Source organism: Halichoerus grypus, chromosome 5 (genome assembly GCF_964656455.1).
Source record: "Halichoerus grypus chromosome 5, mHalGry1.hap1.1, whole genome shotgun sequence".
In the NCBI taxonomy this organism is placed as follows: domain Eukaryota; kingdom Metazoa; phylum Chordata; class Mammalia; order Carnivora; family Phocidae; genus Halichoerus; species Halichoerus grypus.
In genome coordinates this window covers 102,589,287-102,616,173 of record NC_135716.1, presented here as the reverse complement: position 1 = coordinate 102,616,173, position 26,887 = coordinate 102,589,287, and the positions used below count along the sequence as shown (strand labels likewise).

Genomic DNA, 26,887 nt, shown 5'->3' with positions numbered 1-26,887 from the left:
AATTATTTTGGCATTAAAATAAAAGTGGAAAATTACAATTATCATGTTCACTGGGGGACATCCATTGACTGTTAGAACAATAATAACTATGATAATATAATTAATTATATTATTTATAATATAATCTGTATAAGTATGTATATAATAAGCTTTTAATATTAGAAACCAGTATTCTGTGACTTTACTTATGAAAATAAAGATAAAAAATTAAATTATATAAATTCAACTTTTATTTACTTTTCTACAATTTCACAAATGGTTAAGGACAGTGAACTAGATGATTTAATTTAACCATTTCTAAAATTGCTAATGTGGCATAGCTCATACCCATATGGTACCCAATTATCATTTAAAACAAAATTTTATAATCTTCCAGAGGATCACTTGGTAGGTATAGAATAAGCCTGTGAAAGAAGAAAGCCAGATGTTTCCAAAGTTTGGAGGAAGCAGTGAACATCACATGGAAGAGTGGAAAAACAACTAAGAATAGATGTCTACTACGCACAGTGTTGCTTAAGAGTCTATTGCCTTTCCTTGTATATATTTGTTGATGTCATCCAGCCAAAGACAAGTAAGGAGTTGACTAACACCTATGGTTGAATAAAGTTGGATTTATTGGCTCTTTGCTGTAAGTGAAACCACATATAATCGTTAACTATGTGGTTTCTCAGTAAGCAAGTATCCATGAAATGTGTTGTAGGATTTGTGCTTCTGTTAAGTAATTTGGAGGAAGATTAAATGAGGCAGGATTTTGCTCTGGATTGGAGGCTCCCAGAGAGTGGGGATGATTTTATGTTTGAGTATCTTAATTTTTATTTAGAAGATATGCATAACAAAGTGGGTTAAAGCTATAATTAATAAAGACACAGCAGTCACAAAAAAAAAAAGAGTCCAGTTTTAAGACATATTTGAATGAAAATTTGAATGATTTGCAATTTCATATTTCTTGTCTTGAATATGCTTCATAAAATGCAAATCATAATTTAAAGTAAGTTATTTTAAATGATCGATCCATTGTTAATTGTTTATTTTACCTATTATTGTTCAAAATTCGCTCTTGCCAGTGTCTGTTGGTAGTAGTGATTGGCAGTTTGCTCTTTCTCAAAATGCTTTTAATTTTTGCTAGCTATCTGAAGTACTCATTTTTTTGCTATGAGACCTGCAAAAGCACCCTTCTAACCTTTCAAAGATCAGCCTTAAAAAATGTTGTAGTTCATTTTTAAGCAAAATGAGAATGAAGAAAGGAGGTATGATACCTAAGGTGAGGCTAACATTTAAGTAAAACAGTCATTATGGCTAAACATCGTATCCAAGTTCCTACATAGAACAAGGAAGGCTACTTGGTTTTACGTCCACCAGAAAAGCTGGTGTGAGAAGTAGGTGGACATGACTGAGTACATAATGCAGAGAGCCTCTTACCTGAAGACCTATGGGACCAGGAGGTCCTGGGAAACCTCTGGCACCCTCATCACCTTTTTGTCCAAACATCCCCTGCTGACCTCTGGGACCCGGCTCACCATCACCTCCCTAGAGTAGAGCAATGAAAATGATCACAAACTGGAAACATCATGATTCTGATACAAGTCATCATAAAAATATAGCCATTTCTAATTTAATCAAAGCTGGTCTATTTACAAGTAACCAAGTAAAAAGATTAAATTTCCATTATCTTCTATAAAGACACCATTGTTTGTGTGGTTTACATTCTTTGTTTCTGATGTATGGCTGATTTTGATTTTCTCATGTATACCAAGTGACATAAAAGCTGCCTAACTAGGGGGAAATGATGTTCAGAATTTACTACAAATTAAGTACTTTCAACTGGTTATTATTTTTTTTTCAAACGAAGTCACAACATCTTGTTTATAAAGATCAGCTTGGTTATTATATTAGATAATTTAAACTTGATTCAATGTTAAACGCACAAACTCATCACCACACAAAATCAACTGGTTATGTGACAGTTCATAAATTTAATCAGGGAACTGTGAAGACATAAATTTGCTGAACAAGAAGAGTACTTACAGCAATGCCAGGGGCACCAACGGGACCTTGAAGACCTGGGGGACCAGGAGGACCCTGGGGTGAGATAAAAATCAGTAATTTTGAAACTGAAGACAGAAGAGCCTCAGCTTAATAGCACAGAACATTTGGTTCATCAAAATCTATTATGCATCTCTACATTTCTATAGAAAAGAAAAGAAGCCTTTCGCATTTAGTGCAGTCAAACATTATTTGTTTTACTTCTTGAGACTCAGACTTGCATATTTGCAATCAGCTTTAAATTGCTAGTTATTATTGAAAGCACTCTCATCTGTAATGTGGATATTTAAAAATGGATTTTTATGCTAAGACACTGAAGTTTCATATTTGAAATTTTTCAAAATGCCAGATTTCTTTAATGAGATATGCATGATTCAGAGCACTTAAAAGATTTGTCTAAACACTATCTTTTAAATGAATATTGGGATTGGGGATTCTATACAGACAGAATGTAGTGATATATAAAAATCTGCATTTCCTTCATATGAAAACACACGCAAACTTAGTTTATATATTAAGTATACCAGAACTCCTTCTTTTGAGCAATAGATCTCAATATGTTTATGAGTCTTACATGCATAAATATTTCTTCTTAACTGCCCTTTTTTTTACATAAATAACTGATCAGTCACTATAAAATATCCGAGCACTAAAGAAAAACAATCACTGTTCGTAATTACTGCCACCTGTTGGGAAGAGTACTTAAAGCAAAGATTCCGAAAGCACAGTTCATACAACTTTGGGGTACCTGAGACACTTTCAAGTTTCCACCAGGTCAAAATCCTTTTCATAACCACACTAAGACATGATTTCTCTTTAAACCACAGGGATATATGAATTAATGACGCAAAAGCGATGGAGGGTAAACTTGCTGGTGACTTAGTCTCATTGCGAGGATTTCAGGGTTGGAATTATTACATATCTTAATACATAACATCAGAAAGAGGTTTAATTAGAATTGACTGAATCTTACCTGAATAGTTGCCAAAGAGGTAATATAGTATGGATATTATAAGTAGCTAGTACTATGGAAAAATATCCACGGTTAATAGCAAAAAAAAAAGTTGAATGAATAATGTCCCTCAGTAAGAACTAGGAAACTCACATTTTCTCCTTTGTCACCCTTGCTGCCTTTCTGTCCCGGTTCACCAATTTCACCCTGTATTGGAAAGATTTAAGTTAAAGTTTATTTCTAATATGTCATGCCTGCCATTGCAATTGTCATCACTATCATCCCATTATTAAATTTTACTTTAATGTAATTATGTGCTAGTGTTTAATGTCACTGTTTATATTGTAAAATCATGGGTTTTCTCTGCTTCTCTCTTTCTAGTGTTGACTAATATGTAGACAACCAAAAGTCAACTGAACTTTGAGGAATATTGCAACTGGATTTTTAATTCACAAAATCAATTTTGTCTAAAATATCATCACTATAAACTGATAATGGAAGTACTTTGATTCATACAAGAATATAATTACGCATTAATCAAAAATTACTTAATTTTTTTCCTCTGGTCTTCCAAATGCTAAAATGTTGCACATTATCAGATTACTGGTTCATAAATTGTGTTATGGCATTTCACAATAATATTAGAAGACACATTAAATTCATACACTTAACAACACAGCCCTGTATTCAGTACAGTATTAGCAAACAGGTATGTGACCCATTCTTAAGTCTTCCTTTGCAATATCCAAGACACAAGTCATAAGTATATACAAATAACTAATTAAATTAGTTTCACATTTATTTCAGAAGCTATATATTTAAATAAATAAGCAATTTTGGCATCTGCTATTTCCCCCCCACCTTTGTTTTTGTGTTCTCTTTTTTTGTTTACATCCCACATACTATTTCGTGGATAGATAATATTACTCACACTAAACTGAAATCTTTGAGCACATGAACCATGTATGAAACTTTGAAAAGGCCATCTTAAGATTTGTTACCTAATCTTCAGAAACATATCTAGGCTTCTTGAGAAAAAAATTAAATTTTCACAGGAGGTACTAACATGAGTAAAGAATACCAACCTTGTCCCCATCTTCTCCAGGGGAGCCCGCCGGCCCAGCAGGCCCTGGGAGACCCACAGGGCCTTGGACTCCATCTCTCCCAGCGGGCCCTTGGGGACCTTTTTCTCCCTGTATTGAAAATCCAGCAGACCATTACTTTGCTGTAAGAAACCTGTAAGTTAGCTGTTTATTACAATTTTTAAGTGCAACTTCAACAGTCAGCCTCTGGGTCCCATATTTGAGAGAGAAATTGTTACCAAAAAAAAATATGTTCAAGTAGCAAATGACGACACAAAGATCCCTACATTCTTTCCTGACTAAGAATACCATCCTTGTTAATAATTTCTAAATCTCAGGCTATGGTCCACGAAAGTAATTAAGACTCAACTGAGAATTTTTCCTTCAAACACATATTTTCTAATCAAGTATTATATATTGATAAGTCAGATGTTTGATGTTGTGAGGTTACTGAAATAGCTGGGCCAAAAAAATCATAAAATGCATTTGCTCATATCCCCAACTTTATGCTTTATGCATCAGCTTTTTCTCTTTTTAACAAATGTGTCATGGATTTTCCTAGATTTTTATATTTTATATCATTGCTGCTTTTACTGATTCAAAATGACAAGGCTGTTAGTTTTCTTTATTTTTTGACAATGGCATTATTTTCCCGTTTTTAAATTTACCTCTGTTGTGTAATTAAAGAAAATAGTGCCTTGATAACGATGACGTTATTTTCCATTAAGAGTTCTTACAGAGTGTAAAATAAATTATTTCCTAGAAGTCAAGATTTCCTCAGTTTTGCATAAGGTATACATACCTGATTGCTCTCAGTGACTCATTTCTCTTGTTAAAGGGTTTGGGAATCCACAAGTCATTAGTTCTTGCCTTTGTGTTACCCTGCTCCCCAACCCCCTTCCCTTACCACTTCCTGTCCCTTCACAATGATTAAGTTTTATCTGTCTTATCTCCTGAATATATTTACTTCACTTTATCTCCACCACTAACACCTTATCCCAAAATACCAGTAGCCTTCTTTTGAACGACTGAAATAACCTTTTTTCCTTTCTCACATCTATTCTTACCTGCAAACTATTCCCCATGCTGTAATCAGAGAGACAATCAGATCATCTCATCAAAATTCTTCAATTTACTTGTTTACCATTCCTAAAAAAAAGACCACGCTGCTAGTGTGGCCTACCATTATCTGCCTCCTATTACCTGCCCAGCAGCATCTAGCCTCCCCTTGCACTTGCTCTCTGCATTCCAACCCCTCTAGACTTTTTTTTTAAATTTTTTTATTGTTATGTTAATCCCCGTACATTACATCATTAGTTTTAGATATAGTGTTCCATGATTCATTGTTTGTGCATAACACCCAGTGCTCCATGCAGAACGTGCCCTCCTCAATACCCATCACCAGGCTAACCCATCCTCCCAACCCCCTCCCCTCTAGAACCCTCAGTTTGTTTTTCAGAGTCCATCGTCTCTCATGGTTCTTCTCCCCCTCCGATTTCCCCCCCTTCATCCTTCCCCTCCTGCTACATTCTTCTTCTTCTTTTTTTTCTTTCTTAACATATATTGCATTATTTGTTTCAGAGGTACAGATCTGAGATTCAACAGTCTTGCACAATTCACAGCGCTTACCAGAACACATACCCTCCCCAGTGTCCATCACCCAGTCACCCCACCCTCTAGACTTTTTTTCAGTTAAACCTGATTCCATGACCCTCTTGTTACTTGGCCTGAAGATGCCTAGGAGGACCCTTCACCGAGATAATTCCTCTTCATCTTTTACACTCCATCATCAGTGTCCTGTCCAAGGAAAAGACCTGATTCCAGCTCAGTTCCCTCTGCTACAAGCTGACATATACCAGTACATTCCTTTCATATCACTAACCAGGGTTTGTAATTATACACGTACTTAGGGATTCTTTGCTTATTATCTAATTGTCCCATCAGATAATAAATCGTATGAGGGCAGAAACTATGTCTGTTTTTGTAATCCATTGCATCCCTTTGGCCTGTGGCCCAGAGTGGCCACTTAGGGAGTATTTGTTGAATTATTAATGACAACAAAAATAACAACATATCTATAAAACACAGTCAACTTGTGAACTCTGATTTATTCATTTCCTAGATTCCATATGCTCTTGTCTTTCAAAACTAGCCCTAATTATCATTTAAGACATACCCTTGATGTCACCTTGGAGACTTTTTATTACCTTTAAATCAAATATTACAATATCTCACACCTATTTATGCTTGTAAGATATGCTGTTATTCATAGTGAATTTCATCATTTTAAACACATCAGCTGATTCAGATACTTTTCCTTAAATTTAGATTTCCTTTAGAGCCTAAACTCCAAATATCGATTGTTTTATACAAGAGTATCCATAAATAAGACAGATTAATTCTTATCTGCCTTCATTATAGTACACATGATCTCTAGCCAAGAACAACCTGCTATTTATTTCTTCTGATTCTGTTCTGAGTGGAGTCAGGAAAAATCTTCCAACTGCTCTACACCACACTAAATTTAGATTCTTCATTTACAACTCTGCAAGATGACAAACTCTTCCTCCATTATGTATGCATCTCTCGGCCTTCAGTCTACAGGACTATCAGAAACATCATCCATCTTTCCTTAAGCGGTCTTTATTTCATCCCTTCTACCCTTTCACTAATGTTAATAGCTGAATCTCAGCTTAAAATTTTGATAGAAGCAGCTACTCATCCCTATGTCCTATGTTTGACTTGGCATGATCTTGTATTTAGCCTGTACCTATACCCTCAGCTTGTATTATAATTCACCAAATCCATCCCTCCTTATTCAAAAGCCAATTTATGCATCTATTTTCTGGTTAAAATCCATCCTTTTTTATGACAACTCTGGTCCACACACAAGAAGATGCTGATGATGGTTCAGTGAAGACTTATTATCACAATTCTACAAAGTAATTTAGGACTATAATTTCATCTAATCCTCACAAAATATCGTGGATATCTTCTTTTTAGAGGCGTTGGGGTATTTAATAACTTAGCCAAAATCAGGAACTAAACAAATAATAAACCTGAATTTCCAGTCCAATTCTGATTGGCTGAAGCTGGCAGCTCTAGTTTACTCTGACACCCTTAACTTCCTTAATCTTCACTGATACTTTTCTTATATTGGTTAAGCAATAAATATATGTGTATCATCATAATAAGAGGAAATGCATTCAATTCTGCTTGTACTTCTACCTACTGCCCCCGTATTTTTTAGCCACATGGCTTACTGGGGTTGCTCTACCTGTACCGATCCCATTCCTTTAATCACCTGCCTTCTTTTGAATCCCACTGTAATTACCCGGAGGTCACAAATGCCCAACAGGCCAAGTCCCCATCTCTCTTTTTGCTTTTACTTGGCTTTGAGTATTATTGATCTTTTACAATATTCAACAAGGAGACTCTTTACTCTCAGGCCTACATGATGGTGTGCCCTGGATATATTTTCTATCACTCATGGCTCTTTTTTTTTTTTTTTTTAGAGTTTTTATTTAAATTCCAGTTGGTTAACATACAGTGTAATATTAGTTTCAGGTGTACAATATAGTGATTCAACACTTCCATACATCACCCAGTGCTCATCATGACAAGTGCCCTCCTTAATCCCCATCACCTATTTAACCCATCCGCCCCCCACCTCCCCTCTGGTGACCATCAGTTTGTTCTCTGTACTTAAGAGTCTGTTTCTTGGTCATGGGCTCTTTTACTCTCTCTCTCTCTTACTTGAGTCTTTCAAAACTCCCACCATTATGATTCCCCCTAAAGGAGAGTCCAAACCTTTATTCTCCTCCCTCAATAGTGTATAACATGGGAATTCAATAATATGCCTCCTAACATGGCTCTTACTCTAAGTAACTCTCAGATTTACAATCCTGACACTGATTAATTTGGGGATAGAGATTAGGCCACAGTTATTGCCATAAGTAAGTCATGTGGATATTCCTGGTGCTTGTTTTCCATTTTCTTCCTTCCAAGGAGGTAGATTGGTGGTTAAGTTAGCCAGGGACTTGCCTTCCACAGACCCCCCCATCTTATCTTTTTTTTTTTTATGCAAGCCTTAGCCTACTAATAATTATATAACATTTTTATAACACAAGTTGCTCAGAGGAGTTAAGATCCCAAATTTATATTTGGATTTAGGAAGAAGTAAACGACCGCACTTAACATATTAGCCAACATTTTCATCAGTTTTTGCTAAACCTCTGCATGGAGGTCTATGGGTACTTTCCCCTAACACTTGTATAACCATTTTATGCTACTATCCCTAAATAGACACCTTCTTCAAAAATACGAACTAATACAGTACACTGCACTGAGTTGTTCTCAATAACTATTTGTTGAACAAAAGGAAAATAGAATGAACATCTTGGAATTTTTGTTGGTGGTGGGAATAATTGAGAGAGGACAAAAGGGCAGAGCATCTTTTTCCCCTTCTTAGTCATTGTATCATCAATCACCAATGAAACCCAAGCCCAGATCTCAGCTTTTACAAGGAAGGCCTTCTGTTAATAATGTCTCCTCTATTTTACAAAACTAATCTCTTATTATCACTTTCAGAACCTTTCCATATTTTTATCTTTGCTTCAATATTTTCCTTTTTTTCTTCATAAAACCAAGGTATTTAACCACTTTAAAACCCAGCATTTTAATATATTATCTTCACAAAATCCTTGACTTCTCTAATTAGTGTATTTTCAATTTGTATAAGAAGAAATGTATATCTTTTTATTCTGTATACATTCTTCACTGTGTTGTGCCAAGATATGGGTACCTTGGATTTTTGAGTGAACTTCTAGGAGAAGGCCTAAGTCTGTCTTTTCTATCCCTTTCTCATGCACAACATACTATAAAAGTTTGTAGGAAGTTACACAGTTTGTAAGGGGGGGGCAAAGAATGATTTTTTCATACTTGTTAACATCTCAGAAAACAACGTCTGCATTTTCAACATATTTACTAAGTTGGAAATATGTTGCTTTAAAAATTTTCTCAGCAAATAAAAGTGCTTTTTTGTCACCAAAAAATCTATCTACAGTTGGTATGACCCCATTCTAATATTTCTGAAAGGTAGTAGATCACAGAGAACAAGCATTTTAATTTGGAAACAATATCACAAATAGTAGTGAGAGAAAAATGCATGGACAATGAAAGCAACTTGCTAAAACTAAAGTCTTAGTAATAAATCAGTTAGTTTTAAACTAGGTTATATATATTAAGACTTAAATATATACAAAAGTACTGAATTCCTATTTTTATGTATTATGGTCAACCATTTTATCCACCTTTATTGAATGAGTTTGTGTTTTAATCTTGGAGAATGAGAATTTTTTAAGAAAATTAATATGATTAAATAAAAAGCAGAAACAGAAACCGAGAAGAAATCTTGACAAAGAAACATAAGCCTAATGAATAGAATATAGCCCACAATCATTTAAAAATAAAGTTATTAAATCCAATAAATATAAGATAAAATAATTGGTTAGATATTTCCCATCTCATTCACTGTAGATCAAAACTCAAATTACATGAGATGGGCAGCCACTTTCTGTGGGTTTCATTTACAGACTTTGGAAATACTGGATATGAAGTTGTAATACAAGAGGAGTGAAAAGTGCACACTTTTCGAATATAAAGCAGCAAAGTATAGTTTTAATCAAAACTCCAATTTTATTTTTTAAAAGGAGGAAAATCAGAAGCCTTTTACATTAATAATATCCAACTCCCTCACAGGTCTTAGAGTTTCATAAAGTGTGGGAAAATGTCATCTCATTTAATTGAATTTGAAATTTTCTCTATTATAAATATAAAAAGAAATGTGTTTCTATGCCAGGCACATATGCAGAGAGAAGGCAGTGGAGTATGAAGAACTAATATCCTTGAATAAAAAGTAATAACTTGTGCAGAATGGCAGTATAATATATTTTCTCCTTGAAATTACTTACAGGAGCACCTTTCTCTCCAGCTGGACCAGGAGGACCCTGGGGGCCTGGACGCCCTGGCAAACCAATTGGGCCAGCTGTACCTGCTGATCCACGTTCTCCTGGTGAGCCCTAATACATGGGGAAAAAAGTGTTTTGTCATTAGCGATGGGAAAAAGTGATACTGGCTTAAGAATCATTTATTTCATAGTGGAATCTTACAGTATAGTAAATAATGTAAAAGTCACTTTCAGACAAACGGGAGATCTCAAATAGGAACGGTTGTACTCATTATTTGAATGATTAATTTCTAGACCCAATATTAAGCACAGATATTGAAGTTAGGAAAATATTGATAAGATGAAAAATTTTAATTTGTAGATCTTCAATATTTTACAGATATCATTCTTTATTAAGTTTTCACAACTGTTCATAATGCTTTATAAAACATGAATCCAATAAATAACTTATATGATTTTCTCTCTGTATTATTATGGATTAGCAGAAAAATTTTCTAGACTAGTATTTCTCAAAGAGATTTCTGGGCTTCACCTCAAACTTGCTGAATCACAATTTCCAAGTCCTAAAAATGAGTTCAGAAATCGTCGCTGCTTTAGACTACGAATATAATTTTTTTTTACAAAATAAAGTTTGATAATCATTATCCCAGAGTTTGGACTTTTTCCCAGAAAATAAGTCCTTAAATTTATCTTGGAGTCTGACAGGGATCATTGGGTTTTATTACAAACATTGGCAATATAATTCATATGATTAGATATGTCCGACTGAGTTTCAAAGAAGATGCCATATATTTTCAACTAATTTGCTATAAAAAATACCTAATATGTAAAATTAAAAAAAAATAACAGTGTGGATACTGCCTTCATATTAATTCCATCTATCAACAATTTGAGAAATCATTATTTAAAGAAAGAATAAAAGAAATGAAAACACATTTACTAAGTCACATAAAGCTCAAGTATAACCTATTTACTATTTCCAATTTTATTTAATAAAAAAATAACAAGAATGTTGTCTTTGAATTAGATTCCTAGATGGGTGGTTAAGTTACAATTTATCATTTTCTTTCATGATTGAACTAAATCTGAAATATTAGAAAATAGGATTATTAATAGTCCTCCTTAATAAGATATTTAGATAACATCTTCAAAACTCATAGAAGAAATGACTTATAAAAGCTGGAAAATACAATACCTTAACACTTATTTTCTAAAAGTATACTTCCCATATAATTGGAAATTTTTTTATTATTCAAATATGAATTAGTGACTTTGTTCTAATTTATATTTTATGAGGTAGAGAACCAATTACGTATAAACACAAGAACAGTGATAATAATGACAACAATTTGTATTGACATAGTGCTTGACAATATACAAATCCATTTTACATTCATTTTGTCATTTTATTACCACAAACATTCCATAGAGTTGATAGTGCAGTTGCAGCCCATCAGTTGTAAAGGTGAGAAACCTATAGCTCATCATAATCATGTAGCTAGTCCAAAGAAACTCTGATCTTGGGCTCCTCCAAGTGCTTTCTCTACAAAGCCACCCACCGTTTCTCTCAAATGGAGACATCAATGACTCTCAGGGGCTATTTAATCAGAATATCTTTAAATTTAATTTTCTTGAAATATTCATTGATTACAAAAGATTACAAAAATATTTACTACTCAATTTCCTGATATTATTTTTCTGGCTAAATTCACAAGGTACATAGAATAGTTGTTTATTTATCTAAGTATCTGAATGCTAACACAATTAAAATGAATTAAGAGAGTACAGATTCCAGACTATTGGTAATAATTTAAGAGTGACACTAGAAAAAGTGATTTTCTATTTCATTTTTAAAATTTTTTTTATTGTTATGTTAATCACCATACACTACATCACCTGTTTTAGATGTAGTGTTCCATGATTCATTGTTTGTGTATAACACCCAGTGCTCCATGCAGAACGTGCCCTCTTTGTTTTGTTTTGCAACCACTGTTACACTTTTTAAAATTTTAGGGTATCTTAAACTTAGGATATAGAATTTGGAGAAACTTTACTAAAAATATGGCTAAAGAAATCATGAAATTTAAACTTAATATAAACAGAAGTGGCATTTTTGCACTATAATAAGTACATATTTAAAAACAAACCTAGGAATTGTTCCTCATGTTGCATAATAATTAACCAAGAACTGTGTAAAAATTAAATTTTTACCAATTACATATTTCAAATACTAAAGAACAAAGGAAAATTGCAGTTAGTATTTTTTTAGATAATAAACATCTACTCTCTGTCAAAATGTTTTTTGAAACCTAATCAAATATTTTTATGGAAAAAAAGTCAACCACAAGTGGTATAAGTGTTAACAAGGTAAAGACTTTGGATGAATGATTTCGGAAGACAGTGCAGAAGAGAAAACTAAGAGTAGAGTCCTCTATGTGTTTTTGCATTCAAGAGGTACTGCCCTAAAAGTGAAAGGAATGTAAAGATTTGTCTCTATTTATTAGAGAGAGGGAGGTCAGAAGGGAAGCCTGGAGGTTGAGATTGAGGGCAAGGACGAGGGGGGGAGAGAGGTAGGGAAAAGGAAGGAGGAGCAGAGAGACAAAAGGAGAGGAGGAGGAGAACAAGAGGAATAAGAACAAGGACCCTGAAATTGAGAGAAACGCAAATGTGTTTCCTGAATTACAAAGAGAGGAAGAAAAACTTCAATAAAGAAAGCACTCTTTTTTTTTTGTAATAGAAAAATATCAACAGAAGACCGTATACAATGTGACATCCCTAAAGATAAATCTCTACTTATCTGAAAAACTGGTGCGTACATGATTGCATTACATTTCTATTTTAACATTTTACTTGTGAAATCTCAGGAAAGGATTACTACCCATTAGTGTTATCAAATCTAAACTAAAGCATCCAATTTAAGTGCTGAGATATTTTATTTGTAATTGACTATACAAAAGAGATGCAATTTTGATTTGTCAGACCATGGAAATTTTTCTCTTTAATTCTGTGTTACATTTAAACCCCAACTGTTGGAAGACTACATGAGGAAGATGTCACATTAGACTGTGTTGAGGTCAACAGCTATGAGACTGGAATGATAAAAGGGGAGATTCACTAAGAAGTTGAAATGTATATTAAAAAAACTTATTATTTTCCCATTATCAAGCCTATTAAACAATTATTGTGCTAAGTACTCTGCACATGCAATATAATTTAATTCCAATACAGTTTGCCTATTTTTCAGATAAAGGCCATAAGGACTTGATGTGCCATGATCCATACAAAGATTTTTTTCTAAGTACTGAGTATTTCATAAATAAAAGGTGAGAAAAAAAAGAATCCCTGATTGTTTGTACCACTATAATTCATACATATTGTGCTAAATTTTAATAAGTGGGAGAAACACAGCCATTTAAGACTACTTCTCCCAGAATGAGCTCATATTTGTTGAATACCCTCTAAAATAAGAAAACGTAAAAGAATTTATGGCAATAGTTATGTCCTTTGTCCAAAGAGTCATTCTCTGTTATTGATATCGTTCATTTAAACTTCGTTAAACAGTTCATTAGAATCTTTGCTTTTTGTCACTGTTTCTTACAAGTTTATTTTTAATTTTCAACAACAAAGAATTGTTTTCAGTTTTGAGAACTATTTAACACATGTGTGGGGCTTTTTCATTATGTTCCACCTGTGGTTTTAGAAGCTAACTCTTCTTTCTTTTTTTATTTGAAGCAAGATTCTTAAATTTTCTTTTTTTTAATTTTATTTATTATGTTACATTAGTCATCATACATTACATCATTAGTTTTTGATGTAGTGTTCCATGATTCATTGTTTGCATATAACACCCAGTGCTCCATTCAATACGTGCCCTCCTTACTACCCATCACCAGGCTAACCCATCCCCCCACCCCCCTCCCCTCTATGGACTCTGAGAAACAAACCCTCAGTTTGTTTCTCAGAGTCCATAGTCTCTCATGGTTCGTCTCCCCCTCCGATTTCCCACCCTTCATTTTTCCCTTCCTACTATCTTCTTTTTTTTTTTTTAACATATAATGTATTATTTGTTTCAGAGGTCTGTGATTCATCAGTCTTACACAATTCACAGTATTCACCATAGCACATACCCTCCCCAATGTCCATTACCCAGCCACCCCATCCCTCCCACCCCCCACCACTCCAGCAACCCTCGGTTTGTTTCCTGTAACTCTTCTTTCTTATGTACAGAACTCGAAACTGTTTGGGTTAATGCTTCTTTTTGAGAATATATTTATCCTTGATCTTCTCCCCAAAATACTCATATATACAAACTCGGAATTTTTTTTACTTTTTATTTTAGTATGTAATGTGCAAGTTATTTTCTCCTAATACAGCACATCTCTCATTGTTCCTCTAATACAATATACCTGCTGTTATCTCTCAGTGGTTGGTCAGTCTTATATTCTACCTTGGGAGGTCTTTGGTCTTTTCCTGTACTATTAAACTTTTAGCCATTCTTTAGGCCCAAGATAACAACCATCTTTTCTAAAAGTTATATTATTCTAAGAATTTAAAGCATGAGACATCCTTCTAAATATTCCTTACACAACTTACCATAGTATGCTAGGTTTTCTACCACTATTTTCTGAAGAAATTAATGTAGCATTTGGCCTGAATTTTGTCCTGTAAATATCTCCATGATTTCTTCATTGATACTTCCAAAGCATAGAATATTTACTATATGCATCAAATAATTATAAATAATATTAATAAATACAATAACATGATAATAGAATTAGAGATATGCACTGGTCTTTCTACAAAATGTCTGAACATGATAGATACGTTAAAAAATTTAGGATCTAAATGTATTCATGTGTAGTCAATAGAAATTTCCCAAATTTGCAGGAGAAAGAGCATTATTTGAATATATTTCCCTAGAAAATGTGGTATAAAAATTAAGAGAAATATATATTTCCTTAGCTGGATACATTATGCCTGACATGTTATATGAAAATAACTAATGGCCTTTGCTTAAGAAAAGAGTGCTTATTAATTTTCTAGCAAAGTATGTTTAATATTTAAAATTAATCAAATAAAATGTTCATGTATATCAAGTAGAGAAAGAATGCTGATTTGAATCAATGACAATGTTTAAAGTTTGTACATATTATATGCTATTTTTTATGGCAAAGCTTAACTATTTTAATTACTCCCTTGGAGCATTCATAAAATTAAATTTCAGATTGCCATCTTACTTGTGGAACGTGCATTAAAATTAACAATAAAAACATATTACTTTCCTGCAGTTAAAATATTGCTCATGATCTTGTCACAGCTCATTAACTTTAAAACAGTGGATGAAAACAATAAGAAGAGACATTTTGGATGTATATTTGTGCCCTAAAGTATAACTGTGATTTCTTTTTCCATTAGTTATTTCAAACATTCTATAAGTCTAGATTTTTAATAACAGCATGCTCTGCAATGATTTTGTTTTATACTTCTATAAATGAAAAGTGAAAATCTCTGATGATACATACCTATTAAGCAAATGATCTTACAAACATGCAAAATCTTTTAAAAATATTCCCAAGCCAACTTTTAAAAGAATAACCCTTATGAGTCCTTTAGTTCCCAACTGAACCACTAGAGAAATCTCATTAAAAAAAATAAAAATTTAAACCCCGTATTAAAAAAAGAACCCATTTGCACATTCTACAAAAAATATAGTTAGAATCTACTTTCTTGTGACACTGACTGGGAATACAAAATATATTATGGTAGGTAGCAGCCCTTGAGAGTCTCATGGTGCACATGCATTTTTTTTTTTCATAAAGGGTAGACATTTATAGTGATAGAAAGTATTGCATAGCTCTATAACTGGCTATAGTAAAGAGCAGAGGGCTTTATGATGGTCAGATAAATAAACATTTACATTTAAAACAAATACATTTGCGTTTACACATAGATTAAATGGATAATGATCAGCTCCACAAAGGTAGGATTTTTGCTTATTTTTTTCATTGACTTCCAGAACTTTGAGTAGTTACTCGAACATAGTAGACCCTAAGTAAATAAACATGTCCATAGTATGTGAGTATGTGTGATCTTTCCCTTTCCGGCACTGGAACCACTAACATTCCCATCTTGAGCAAACTGACTAACCACTCAAAGGCTCACATTTCTCACCAATAAAATGGGGACAGAAATAGTCTGTCCCCAGGTTTTGTGATGTTTGATGTTTAATGTGGTGATAGCTCTAAAGGTCTTTAGGTCTTTGAGCAATGTCTGTCTTAAAAGTATGAATGCAACAGATCTTAGAGATCTGTTGGACATGACATGGACATCTACATATTTCAAAAATAGATATGCAATTTCAAATGAGTGTAGAAGTAAAATTTTATAGAAGAGAAAACTAAGATCCAGAAGTTTACATGGTGTATCTAAGGTTATACTGTTAAAAGAAGGGTAGAGAGTTTTCCACAAAATGATATCTTTAATCCTAATTTAAACTGTCGGTATACTCATCTTTTACACCAATGACAAATATTTTACACATCAGAAGTGCCTAACTGGAAAGAACTCACAGAAAAAAATGCTAAAAACTATAGAAATACCATTTTCCCACCCCGTGATTTAAATAGCAATGGGGACATGGCAAGTTAAACATTTTCCAAAGGCGTTCAGTAGGTTGTCTTTTTATTTTTTTTCTTTGCTGTGCAAAAGCAGAGACAATAGTACATGCTGACTTGAACGAATTACAATGACCATGATATCGTAAAATATTGCTTTATTTATTTATTTATTCTGCTATTTTAATACTAAATATTAACCACTACAGGTCACGTGTTTTCAACTGAAAGGTAGACACATAGCTGCTTTTAAAAGGGAGAAATTTGCATTTCTCTCTATAGTTAAGTAACTATATTAACTTTATGTTAACTTAATCCTCTTCTAGCCCCTTCCTCTAAACTTTACAGTGAAAATACAAGAAGGAATAGTATCAGTTTATGTTCTTGGAGCAAAGAGAACGGTGTGATTATTTCTTTAACCCTTCACACACAGGAGAGCACCCAGATGAGTATTTCCTGTTATTTTCACTGGGTGTTTCATATTCTGAGGAGCATTTGTAAAGTAAATGAAAGTGGTAAACAGAGAAATCATCTCATCAACATTCAGTTAAAAGCAGCCCACTAGAGAGTTTTATAGAAGAGAAAACTAAGATCCAGCTTATATGGTAGATCTGAAGTCACACTGTTAAAAGAAGGGTGGAGATTTTTTCCACCCTTTTTGTATTTAGAAGCATAAACACAAATTTTTACAAACAAGAGCTATTCAAGTAGGAGGAAAAAAATCTGCCCTTTCTTTTAAAGACAACTTGACCTTCAGGACAAAACCGAGGAAATTCACACTCCCCAGATTACATGTATTTTAGGTCATACAAGCCGAAAAGTCAGGAAAATAACAAGCATTACCAGAATTTAAAGCATAAATACTGAATGATCAAGTCCAAAACCTGTATATCTTAATCTTTGGTCATTGATCCCCACCATCTCTATACTTTGCTCATTCCTGGTTGGATGTCATAATAGGTTACCTGGATTCCAACAGAGAAAATGTGCTCTATCTTAAAAAATATAGTATATGATGAATTAATCAGGAGATTTAATCCTGCTTAGAATTTATCTATTTCTTGGATCAAGGACTAGGTAAAAGCCAGTGAAAAGAAGGTTCTCTGGAATAGGGCATAAAAACAAAATTAGAAAAAAATAGGAATTATGATAGGAGAGACCTATAAACTCCTAAGAAAAAAATGACAAGAAAAAATAATAGCACATAAAGAGGAAAAAAGAGTCAGAATGATCAGGACATAGTCATGAAATAGAAGTCATAGGAAAGGCGTAAAGTATGTATGGCACAATTTTGAAACCTTGGACATTTACCTTTTAGAAGCTAGATGTCTGGCCCCCTCTCATACATTTTCTCCATATCAACTCCTACCACTCTCAGGGAAAAAAATGTGGTTGTAAGAAAAGAGGTTGTAAGGAAAAGAAGGTGTTTTTCCTAAATGTACCATTTTATTTTAATCTCCTTATTTTTAGAGAAAGAACTATTGGCAAGAAGATGGTTCCATGCCAGAAAAAATATACAGAGAAGAGATATTTAGGGAATGCATTTTCCTTGATTTTGTTTGGTGCAAACGTAGGCGGTAGGTACAATCTGAGAATTTGCTTGCATAATATGTATATATATAGTGTGTGTTTACATAAATACAAAACGTTTACTCAAGTTTATGTTCAACATGTGAGAAAAATGCTTCACTGCCTTCCTTTCTTCTTTTCAGTCCTTTGTTGCTTTCTGCTTTGCGTGTGTGCATCGAGACATCCACTTAGTGAGTAAACCCCCTGAGATCAGAAAACATGCCTGTGCCTTGATTGGCATCTATTACCAGCTCTTGTGTACAACATCATGCATACAGTGAGCACTTGGTTTTTGCCAAACTTTAAAAGCCCAAAGACACAGCACCCTGTTGGGATCATTTTGTTTGTCTTCAGTGGGAGCACGAAAAACGGTTTCTTAATACACAATCACTTCAAGTAGCACAACCTTTAGAAAACTTGCTTTCATTGATAAAACTGATTTTTATTTATAGCTATAATTAGAACATTAAAAAAATCATTGTTCCCATCTCGTCTTCTTTGTGCTGTAATTTAATATATAACTTATTATTTATTATGTTACTTTATCTATTTCATATCTGTCTTCTTCAGTATACCATAAGTTCTTTTTAGGAAATATCTGTTTAATGAATCTATTTAACTTGAGCTTAATAGACTGGTATATTCAGATATTTATTTAATTACAGTTTTTCTGTAAGAAAAGATTTTAGCAGCTTACAGGGAAGACATAAAAATATAAGATAATATAAATAAAAAATAGACAAAAAAAGGATTAGACAAGAAAAATAGATAAGCAAGTAACTTTTTATTGGCAAAAGATAGAAGCAATAATATTAGTAATCTAAAAATGTATACAATAGACCAAGGTTTTTCCCAACTTCAGGCCATGATCTACTCATGGGTTGTGAAATCAATTTAATGGGTCCTGTCCAGCACTTTTAAAAATAATTATAATAAGATATAATAGATAATATTAAAGTATATCACATGTATTTTTGATAGAATTGAATTCAGAAAGTTACAAAAACAGTCATAAAGCAAAACAGTTATTTTTTATTGGATCTCAATTTTAAATCCGTGATTTTTGTAAGTCAAAGTCAAAAGAGAATTTGGTTTCACAATTCATAACAGTTAAAAGTAAAAAAAAAAAAAAAAAGCTAGCTAGCTGCTCAAGAAATTACAAAGATTTCTACAGCTATGATTAGTAAGAGATTTCTTCTAAGGATATTCATAGCAAGGGCTGCGCATCAAGCAATCTCCCATATCCTCAAATAGATCCTTTTTGGTTGGTATAACACCACATATCATAGTTCCTCCAAACATAAGCCAATGACATCTCAGCTGGACCTAGCAGAGCTTCAGTAAGCCCACTTCTGTAGGATGTCATAGCAATGGGACAGAGCTAGCCCGAAGTACATTTCTGACTACATGGATTATGAATAAAGAGAATGGATGTCAAAAATATTTATAAATAAACAGATGGGCACAAGGATGGATGGATGACTATGAAATATTATATTTTGCTTTGTATGGATCAGAATATGTAAAAAATAGTGTATAAGGTACATAATTGTGACATGAACAAACTTTAAAAATCTCACTGTAAGCAAGAACTGTTAATTGATAAAAGCCCTACTTAGGGCTTTTAGTTTTAGTTCATCAATATCCTGTGCAATGAGGGAATTTATTTCTCTAGTAATCCAGAAACACACAGCACACCTAGGCTCCTTGAAAATTGCATTCTAGGATTAAGAAGCTGAAGATTCAACAGTGTACTGAAAAACATCTATAGTCATTAAGGATTCAACCTGTACATCTGTTTAAGCAGTTTGAACTTTCATTCATTTAAATTAAGCTACGGTTATAAGAACCACATATAGGAATACTAAAGCCAGTTAGCTGTGATATTAACTCCTATAACTCTCTTCCTTTTGAAAAAATATTGTTCACAGCACTAGAGAAGGATTAAGAGGACTTGGGAAAATGCAACTGAGAGAGAGGGGGGTAAAGAAGTAGAGAGATTGAGAGAGGGACAGGTAGGGAGAGAGAGGGAGAGGAAGAACAATTAAGCAGATTTTGCAGAGTGAGAGGTATACATATTTGGAAATGAGTTTGTGTAATGTGTTATCATGACTTTTTGTCTCCAAAGGACTATGAACTCGGGTCAGTTGTTTACTTTCTCTAAGCCCCAGATCCTTTGCCTTTAAAAATGGAACCTCACACTAGTCAGAATGGCTAAAATTAACAAGTCAGGAAATGACAGATGTTGGCGGGGATGCAGAGAAAGGGGAACCCTCCTACACTGTTGGTGGGAATGCAAGCTGGTGCAGCCACTCTGGAAAACAGTATGGAGGTTCCTGAAAAAGTTGAAAATAGAGCTACCATATGATCCAGCAGTTGCACTACTGGGTATTTACCCCAAAGATATAAAAGTAGGGATCCGAAAGGGTATGTGCACCCCGATGTTTATAGCAGCAATGTCCACAATAGCCAAACTGTGGAAAGAGCCAAGATGTCCATCGACAGATGAATGGATACAGAAGATGTGGTATACAAACAATGAATCATGGAACACTATATCTAAAACTAATGATGTAATGTATAGGGATTAACAACAATAAAAAAATTAAAAAAAAAAGAAGATGTGGTATATATATACAATGAAATATTATGAAGCCATCAAAAGGAATGAAATCTTGCCATTTGCAACGACATGGATGGAACTGGAGGGTATTATGCTGAGTGAAATAAGTCAAACAGAGAAAGACATGTATCATATGACCTCACTGATATGAGGAATTCTTAATCTCAGGAAACAAACTGAGGGTTGCTGGAGTGGGGATGGGTGGGAGGGATGGGGTGACTGGGTGATAGACACTGGGGAGGGTATGTGCTCTGGTAAGCACTGTGAATTGTGCAAGGCTGTTGAATCTCAGATCTGTACCTCTGAAACAAATAATGCAATATATGTTAAGAAAAAAAAAAAGAAGATAGCAGGAGGGGAAGGATGAAGGGGGGGAAATCGGAGGGGTAGACAAACCATTAGAGACAATGGACTCTGAAAAACAAACTGAGGGTTCTAGAGGGGAGGGGGATGGGAGGATGGGTTAGCCTGGTGATGGGTATTGAGGAGGGCACGTTCTGCATGGAGCACTGGGTGTTATGCACAAACAATGAATCATGGAACACTACATCTAAAACTAATGATGTAATGTATGGGGATTAACATAACAATAAAAAATTTAAAAAAAATTAAAAAAAAAGAAAAAAAATGGAATGATAATCTCTACTGGGTCAGGCAGCCAAGAATCAAATCAAATAAAGATTATAAAGTTCCTAGCATTAAGAGTTGAAAGAATAAACACTTCTAACATTACTTCATCTCCCTTTTCTATTTCCTTTACCTTTCACATTCTTTATTCACATTCTTTCTGCAGAGAATCCATCACTTAAATATTTTTGCTTTAATATGAATAACCAAAACCTTCATCCCTCTCTGTTCTTAAGAATTTCAGTCCTGCACTTACCATGACTTGGTCAATATCTCAAAGGGAAAGTTAATATAGATGGATATAAACTCAGACCCATCTACTATAGAATCAAGAAGTTTACAGGATATTTTTGTATACCTTTATCCCTTATGACTTAGAATTTCATTGTCTCTCACCAAGTGACCAGATATATGCCTCTGATATTTTGACATCACTCTTTGATCAACACTGCAAAATAGAGCTTATCTTTCTTGCCAAAAAAGTCACCACTCCTTGTGTTTACTATCAATTGCAAGGTAACACCATACAAAGTCTTGAAGCTCAAAAGATAAAAATTAACATGAACAAATTTTCTGAGTAAGTTATGGTTTACATCTAGAAAATCAACAGTTTTTCTTTTAATCTTTTCATTTGGAATAAAACTTTTTCCAATCAAATTTCACATGTACATAATTGCTTTAGATGGAGTAAACCAAGGTTTGTTTAAAACTTGTTACCAGGGGTGCCTGAGTGGCTCAGTCAGTTAAGCATCTGACTCTTGATTTTGGATCAGGTCATGATCTCAGGGTTGTGAGATAGAGCCCCGTGGGGGGCTCCACACTGGATGTGGAGCCTGCTTAAGATTCTTTCTCTCTCCTTTACCCTCTACCCCCCCTTAAAAAAAAAGATAAAAAACTTGATACAAAGTATAAGTCATCACCATATACCTCTTTACTATAATTTATAGCAATTAAAGCAATAGCACAAGGAACTAACACATATGAATGATGTCTTTAGTTGTTTCTTTTGCATCAGCTTTGAGGAGATTCAATTGGTTGATGCATACAGAATTGGATATGTGAATTTATTATAAGAAAGGGTGTTAGTTCAAAATAAATGAACTCACAAACCTCTGTGGAATTCAAAAGCCTCTGTGGAGCATTTCTATTAGCAAAGTAGGAAAGCCTTTTAAAATCTCTTGTGACTGCTGAGAGGTTTTGGGTTTCCATGTGAGAGTGTTTTGTCTTTGTTGTTGTTGATCCTGACCAGGTAAAATTGCTCCAGGCATGGAAGGCGTCACCAAACTGTCATTCTCACAAGGACACAAGCTTGAGGTCATCACTCAGCTTTCATCTTTCCTCACTGCCCACATCCAATCTTAGTAATAAATCCTCCTATCCTGCCTTCCTCGTGTTTGTTACATCTGCACTGTTCTTTGACTTCCTACTGGCCTTATCACTGGCTCACTCATATCATGACATTGATCACTGAGCTTTTATGCTCATCGAGTCTCTCCCATTTCTGTTATATATTACACACTAATAATGACATTTTCCCTAAAATTAATTTTTACACCAAAAGACTGTATTTCATTTTTTTTCTCCACTTGCTCCCAAAACTTCAAATCTTCAAATTACTTCAACTTACCATTTTAGAACTTCAATAATCATATGCCATTCATATATCTGCTTTAGCTTTAAATTATGTTAATACATAGCAGAGTGCCTGGATCCTAGCGAGAATTTATCAAATTTTAGTCCTTTTCCCAATGTACTCCACTTTGGTAAAATCAGATATTCTCTAATACTTATTTTTTTTCTTGCTTTTTTTTTTTTTAAGATTTTATCTACTTGAGAGAGAGAGAATGAGAGACAGAGAGCAAGAGAGGGAAGAGGGTCAGAAGGAGAAGCAGACCCCCTGCTGAGCAGGGAGCCCGATGCGGGACTCGATCCCGGAACTCCAGGATCATGACCTGAGCCGAAGGCAGTCGCTTAACCAACTGAGCCACCCAGGCGCCCCTTTTTTCTTGCTCTTAAATCATCTTGAAATCTTCTGCCCTCTGTGAAGCCACCTCCTGCAAGGATTTTTTTCCGCTTTCTCTTCTTTTCCTCCCGCCCTTGCAGAATTCATATTTATGGTTTGTATGCCATTAGGCATTTAATCATTGACTGTCTAATAGTGCTGCTTAGTGTTTGGTGTGTTTCTTTTTGAAATGGTTTATCTTAAAGTCACTTAAAGGGATATATTCCATGGAACTTAATTGTGTATGGGGAGGTAAACACCAATTGCCAAATAAATCGTGTTGAAGCCAACTAAATAAATATTAGATTTTCATATCATACGTAAAATGCAATTCTACATTTGGTCAGATAATTGTTGATTACCATTCTGTTAAAGTATATCTCCTGTATATACTATGCACCCTACAAATACACAGATATTAACTATTCCAAACACCTGGGATAGCATTATTTGATTGGGCCCTAAAGAATAACTTCAATGTAATCCTTATCGTCATGACTCAGGTTTCACAGATATAATAATTTGATCTTAAAATATATATACATATTCCTAAAATAAAATCACTTTAGATCCTGAAGATCCGATTAAATGAATTGCATTGTGCTGAATAATTTGAAGATTCTATGCTCAAATAAAAACTTCTGTTGTATTCAGCTGTTGTTTCTGCTAGTGCTACCAGCACTAACTTACGAGGACATTATTAAATGTTCTACATAATTTTATGCATATAGAAGGTCAAATATATTACTGAAATGCTTATTTTTCCTTTTAAAAAATCTTTACCGTGTGTCCATACCTACCTTAATCATTATAACATGACATTTATGTGATCTGCAGATTAAATATGTTAATCAATCTGCCAAAGGTTATAATGCCATGTTCTCAGTATTAGTTATGCTATATACACTTAACTCCAATATCAGGCTTTCTGATAATTCAAATAGGTAGATTTGGAAGGATTACTGTGTGTCAGCACTGCGCCTTGATGTACTAAAATAACACAGAAACTCACAGTCTACCGAGAGAGACAACCGATTATATTCCAATGTAATTTCTAAAATACAAACCGTAACAAAGAGCACTAAAGGTGAAAAAATTTCACCAATAAATGAAATGGAGGCAAACTGTCCAGAGATGACTTTATAGAGATTTAACATTTCAGCCTCATCTTTTTGGGTGAGTAGAATTTTTGTCAAGTAGAGAAAGGGAAAACGGGGTTTCCTGGAAAAGGGGAAAAGTAAATTGTATTCTCTCTGCAAAGTATAGAAGATCGTGGCAGTTTGAGAAGCAAGAAGTTCAGTGCATGAAATTGGGTAGAACTAGAGGGAGTCAACAAGGCAAATAAAACAGGCTATGGTGAATGGGACCAAGCTGTGAAGATGACTCATTGGTCATTATAAGGAGTGTGTTTCTGAAGGCAGCGTGGGACCATGAGCTGCAGAAAAGTAGAGGGAGGGCATAGTTAAAGATGTACACCTGTAATTCTCAAACCAGTGGGCAAAACTGAAGAGGCTAAGTAAATGGAGTCAGGGACATGAGTTAAGACACTACTGAGCAAGGAGAGACAGGAGAGTCTGAACAAAGGTGGGAGCAGTGGTGATCAAGAAAGGGGGACAAATTAAAGAAACATTTTGGGGGGACTAATATGATGTCAACATTTTGTATAAGGAAGTTGAAAGAGGATTTAAAGCCACTTTCAGGTTTTCGGCTTGGTGAAATAAGATGGAGAATAAGATGAGGCCACTAAAGTTGGCAGTTTGGCTGTTATTGGTAACCTTTCGGAGTACAGGTGAGAACAAAGGTAAACTCGTGGGCACAAATGAAGGCTGTATTCAACTGCTTTCAGAGGGATTGATCTATATCTCAAAAAAGGAAAAGGTGAAGTAAAAATCTGATATTTGCTCATTTGCCCATTATTTCATAAGGTTACATTAACTAAATAAAGCAATCTGGATATAACACATACATGAATGCTTTTCCGGCTTAGGAGAGTTTTGTAAAAGCATTGACAAAATTCAAGTCTCATCAAGTACTCACAATAAGAAAAATTATGATTTATTTCTGTGGGTATTTAAGAAGCAAACTAGCTCCTTTTACCTCCTGACAGCAGCGGTGGAGTAAATATTTCCAGTCATCTAAACTCCTCTGTTTCTGCACTCATTAGTGCATGCAATTAGTAGAAACCAGACATTGACTGATTTGATTGACGTGTGTTTATTTTCTCTCCTACACACCGTGGGATCACAGCATGAGAGTAATGAAAGAAGAGCTATAATTTGCAACCACGGGTAGCATGGCTATTTATTATAATCATACTTACAACTGGACCCGGTGGGCCCTGGGGACCTTCCCCTCCTTTCAGTCCAGGTGCACCCTGGGAAATGAGAATAAAAACAATGAAAATGAATCAATGTGACTTGAATATAAATAGGAGATGTATGATTGATAAAACGAAAAAGGTAAGAAGTGTTTTAGACACAAATATACATTTCTATATATATTATGATAATCAATGCTTATGCTTATGCATCTCCCCTTAATTACTTATAAGTCTCTATTTAGTTAACTCCTAAGAAAAATGCTTCTGATAAGCAATCTCATTTACATGCTTTATCTATATGCTGATTATACCTGAGCTCCAGGAAGACCTCTTTCACCTGGGAAACCACGTAGTCCTGCTGGCCCGTCCTTCCCTGAGATACCTTGAGGACCTGGGTCACCCTAAAGAACATAATACACATCAATCATAGAGAGTAATTTCTACATGTTTCTATACGCAAAGCTGTTATTGTCTCTAACCTGTAAGTAAAACCTAAATGTCATTCAATAATGAGAATATTGTGTGGAATGCCATATACATTAAAATGAACTGACCGCTACCTATATTTAAAAACTGCGTATAAATGGATGGCTTTATGGTCAATGGAGCTAACTGGTCTTATGTTATCATTCAGGCACACCTTGAAGAACAATAAGCTGAATATTTTACCGGTGTATCTTTCTGATCCATTTAAATACTGTGCTAACATGTAGAGACTCTATGGACAAATGATGAGAAGCTACAGTGAAAAGTAAATGGATGCTTTCAGCCAAGAAGTTTCCTCGAGCGTGTCATACCTTTGCACCTTCTTTTCCTGCAGCACCGGGAAGACCTTGCTCACCAGGAGGTCCCGGAGGGCCAGGATGTCCTCGTTCACCTATCGGACCAGTCTCGCCAGTTGGTCCCTAAAATGGATCAGCAAAACCTCATTAGATTGCTCTTTTACTTTTGGTAAGGATAACATAAATCCCAAAGAAGTAGTACTCCCTTTCACAGAAGGTTATCATTCTCATTTATTTCCATGCTGTCCTACAAAACAGAAAAGCAGCATATCTGGGAGGAGTCTGAAAAGAATAAGTGTCATCCT

At 34.4% G+C, this 26,887-nt stretch overlaps 1 protein-coding gene across 2 annotated transcripts in view; it reads right to left on the bottom strand.

Annotated features, from left to right (window-relative positions):
* Window positions 1–26,887, bottom strand: part of COL11A1 (collagen type XI alpha 1 chain) — a 202,299-nt gene that overhangs the window by 42,873 nt on the left and 132,539 nt on the right. For both annotated transcript variants that reach the window (XM_078072675.1, XM_078072676.1), the window contains 8 exons: window positions 26,598–26,705; window positions 26,112–26,201; window positions 25,801–25,854; window positions 10,050–10,157; window positions 4,081–4,188; window positions 3,149–3,202; window positions 2,026–2,079; window positions 1,420–1,527 (listed from right to left, as the gene is read on the bottom strand). In XM_078072675.1, the coding sequence (XP_077928801.1) occupies window positions 1,420–1,527; window positions 2,026–2,079; window positions 3,149–3,202; window positions 4,081–4,188; window positions 10,050–10,157; window positions 25,801–25,854; window positions 26,112–26,201; window positions 26,598–26,705 (684 nt within the window). The remainder of the gene's footprint in view (window positions 1–1,419; window positions 1,528–2,025; window positions 2,080–3,148; window positions 3,203–4,080; window positions 4,189–10,049; window positions 10,158–25,800; window positions 25,855–26,111; window positions 26,202–26,597; window positions 26,706–26,887) is intronic.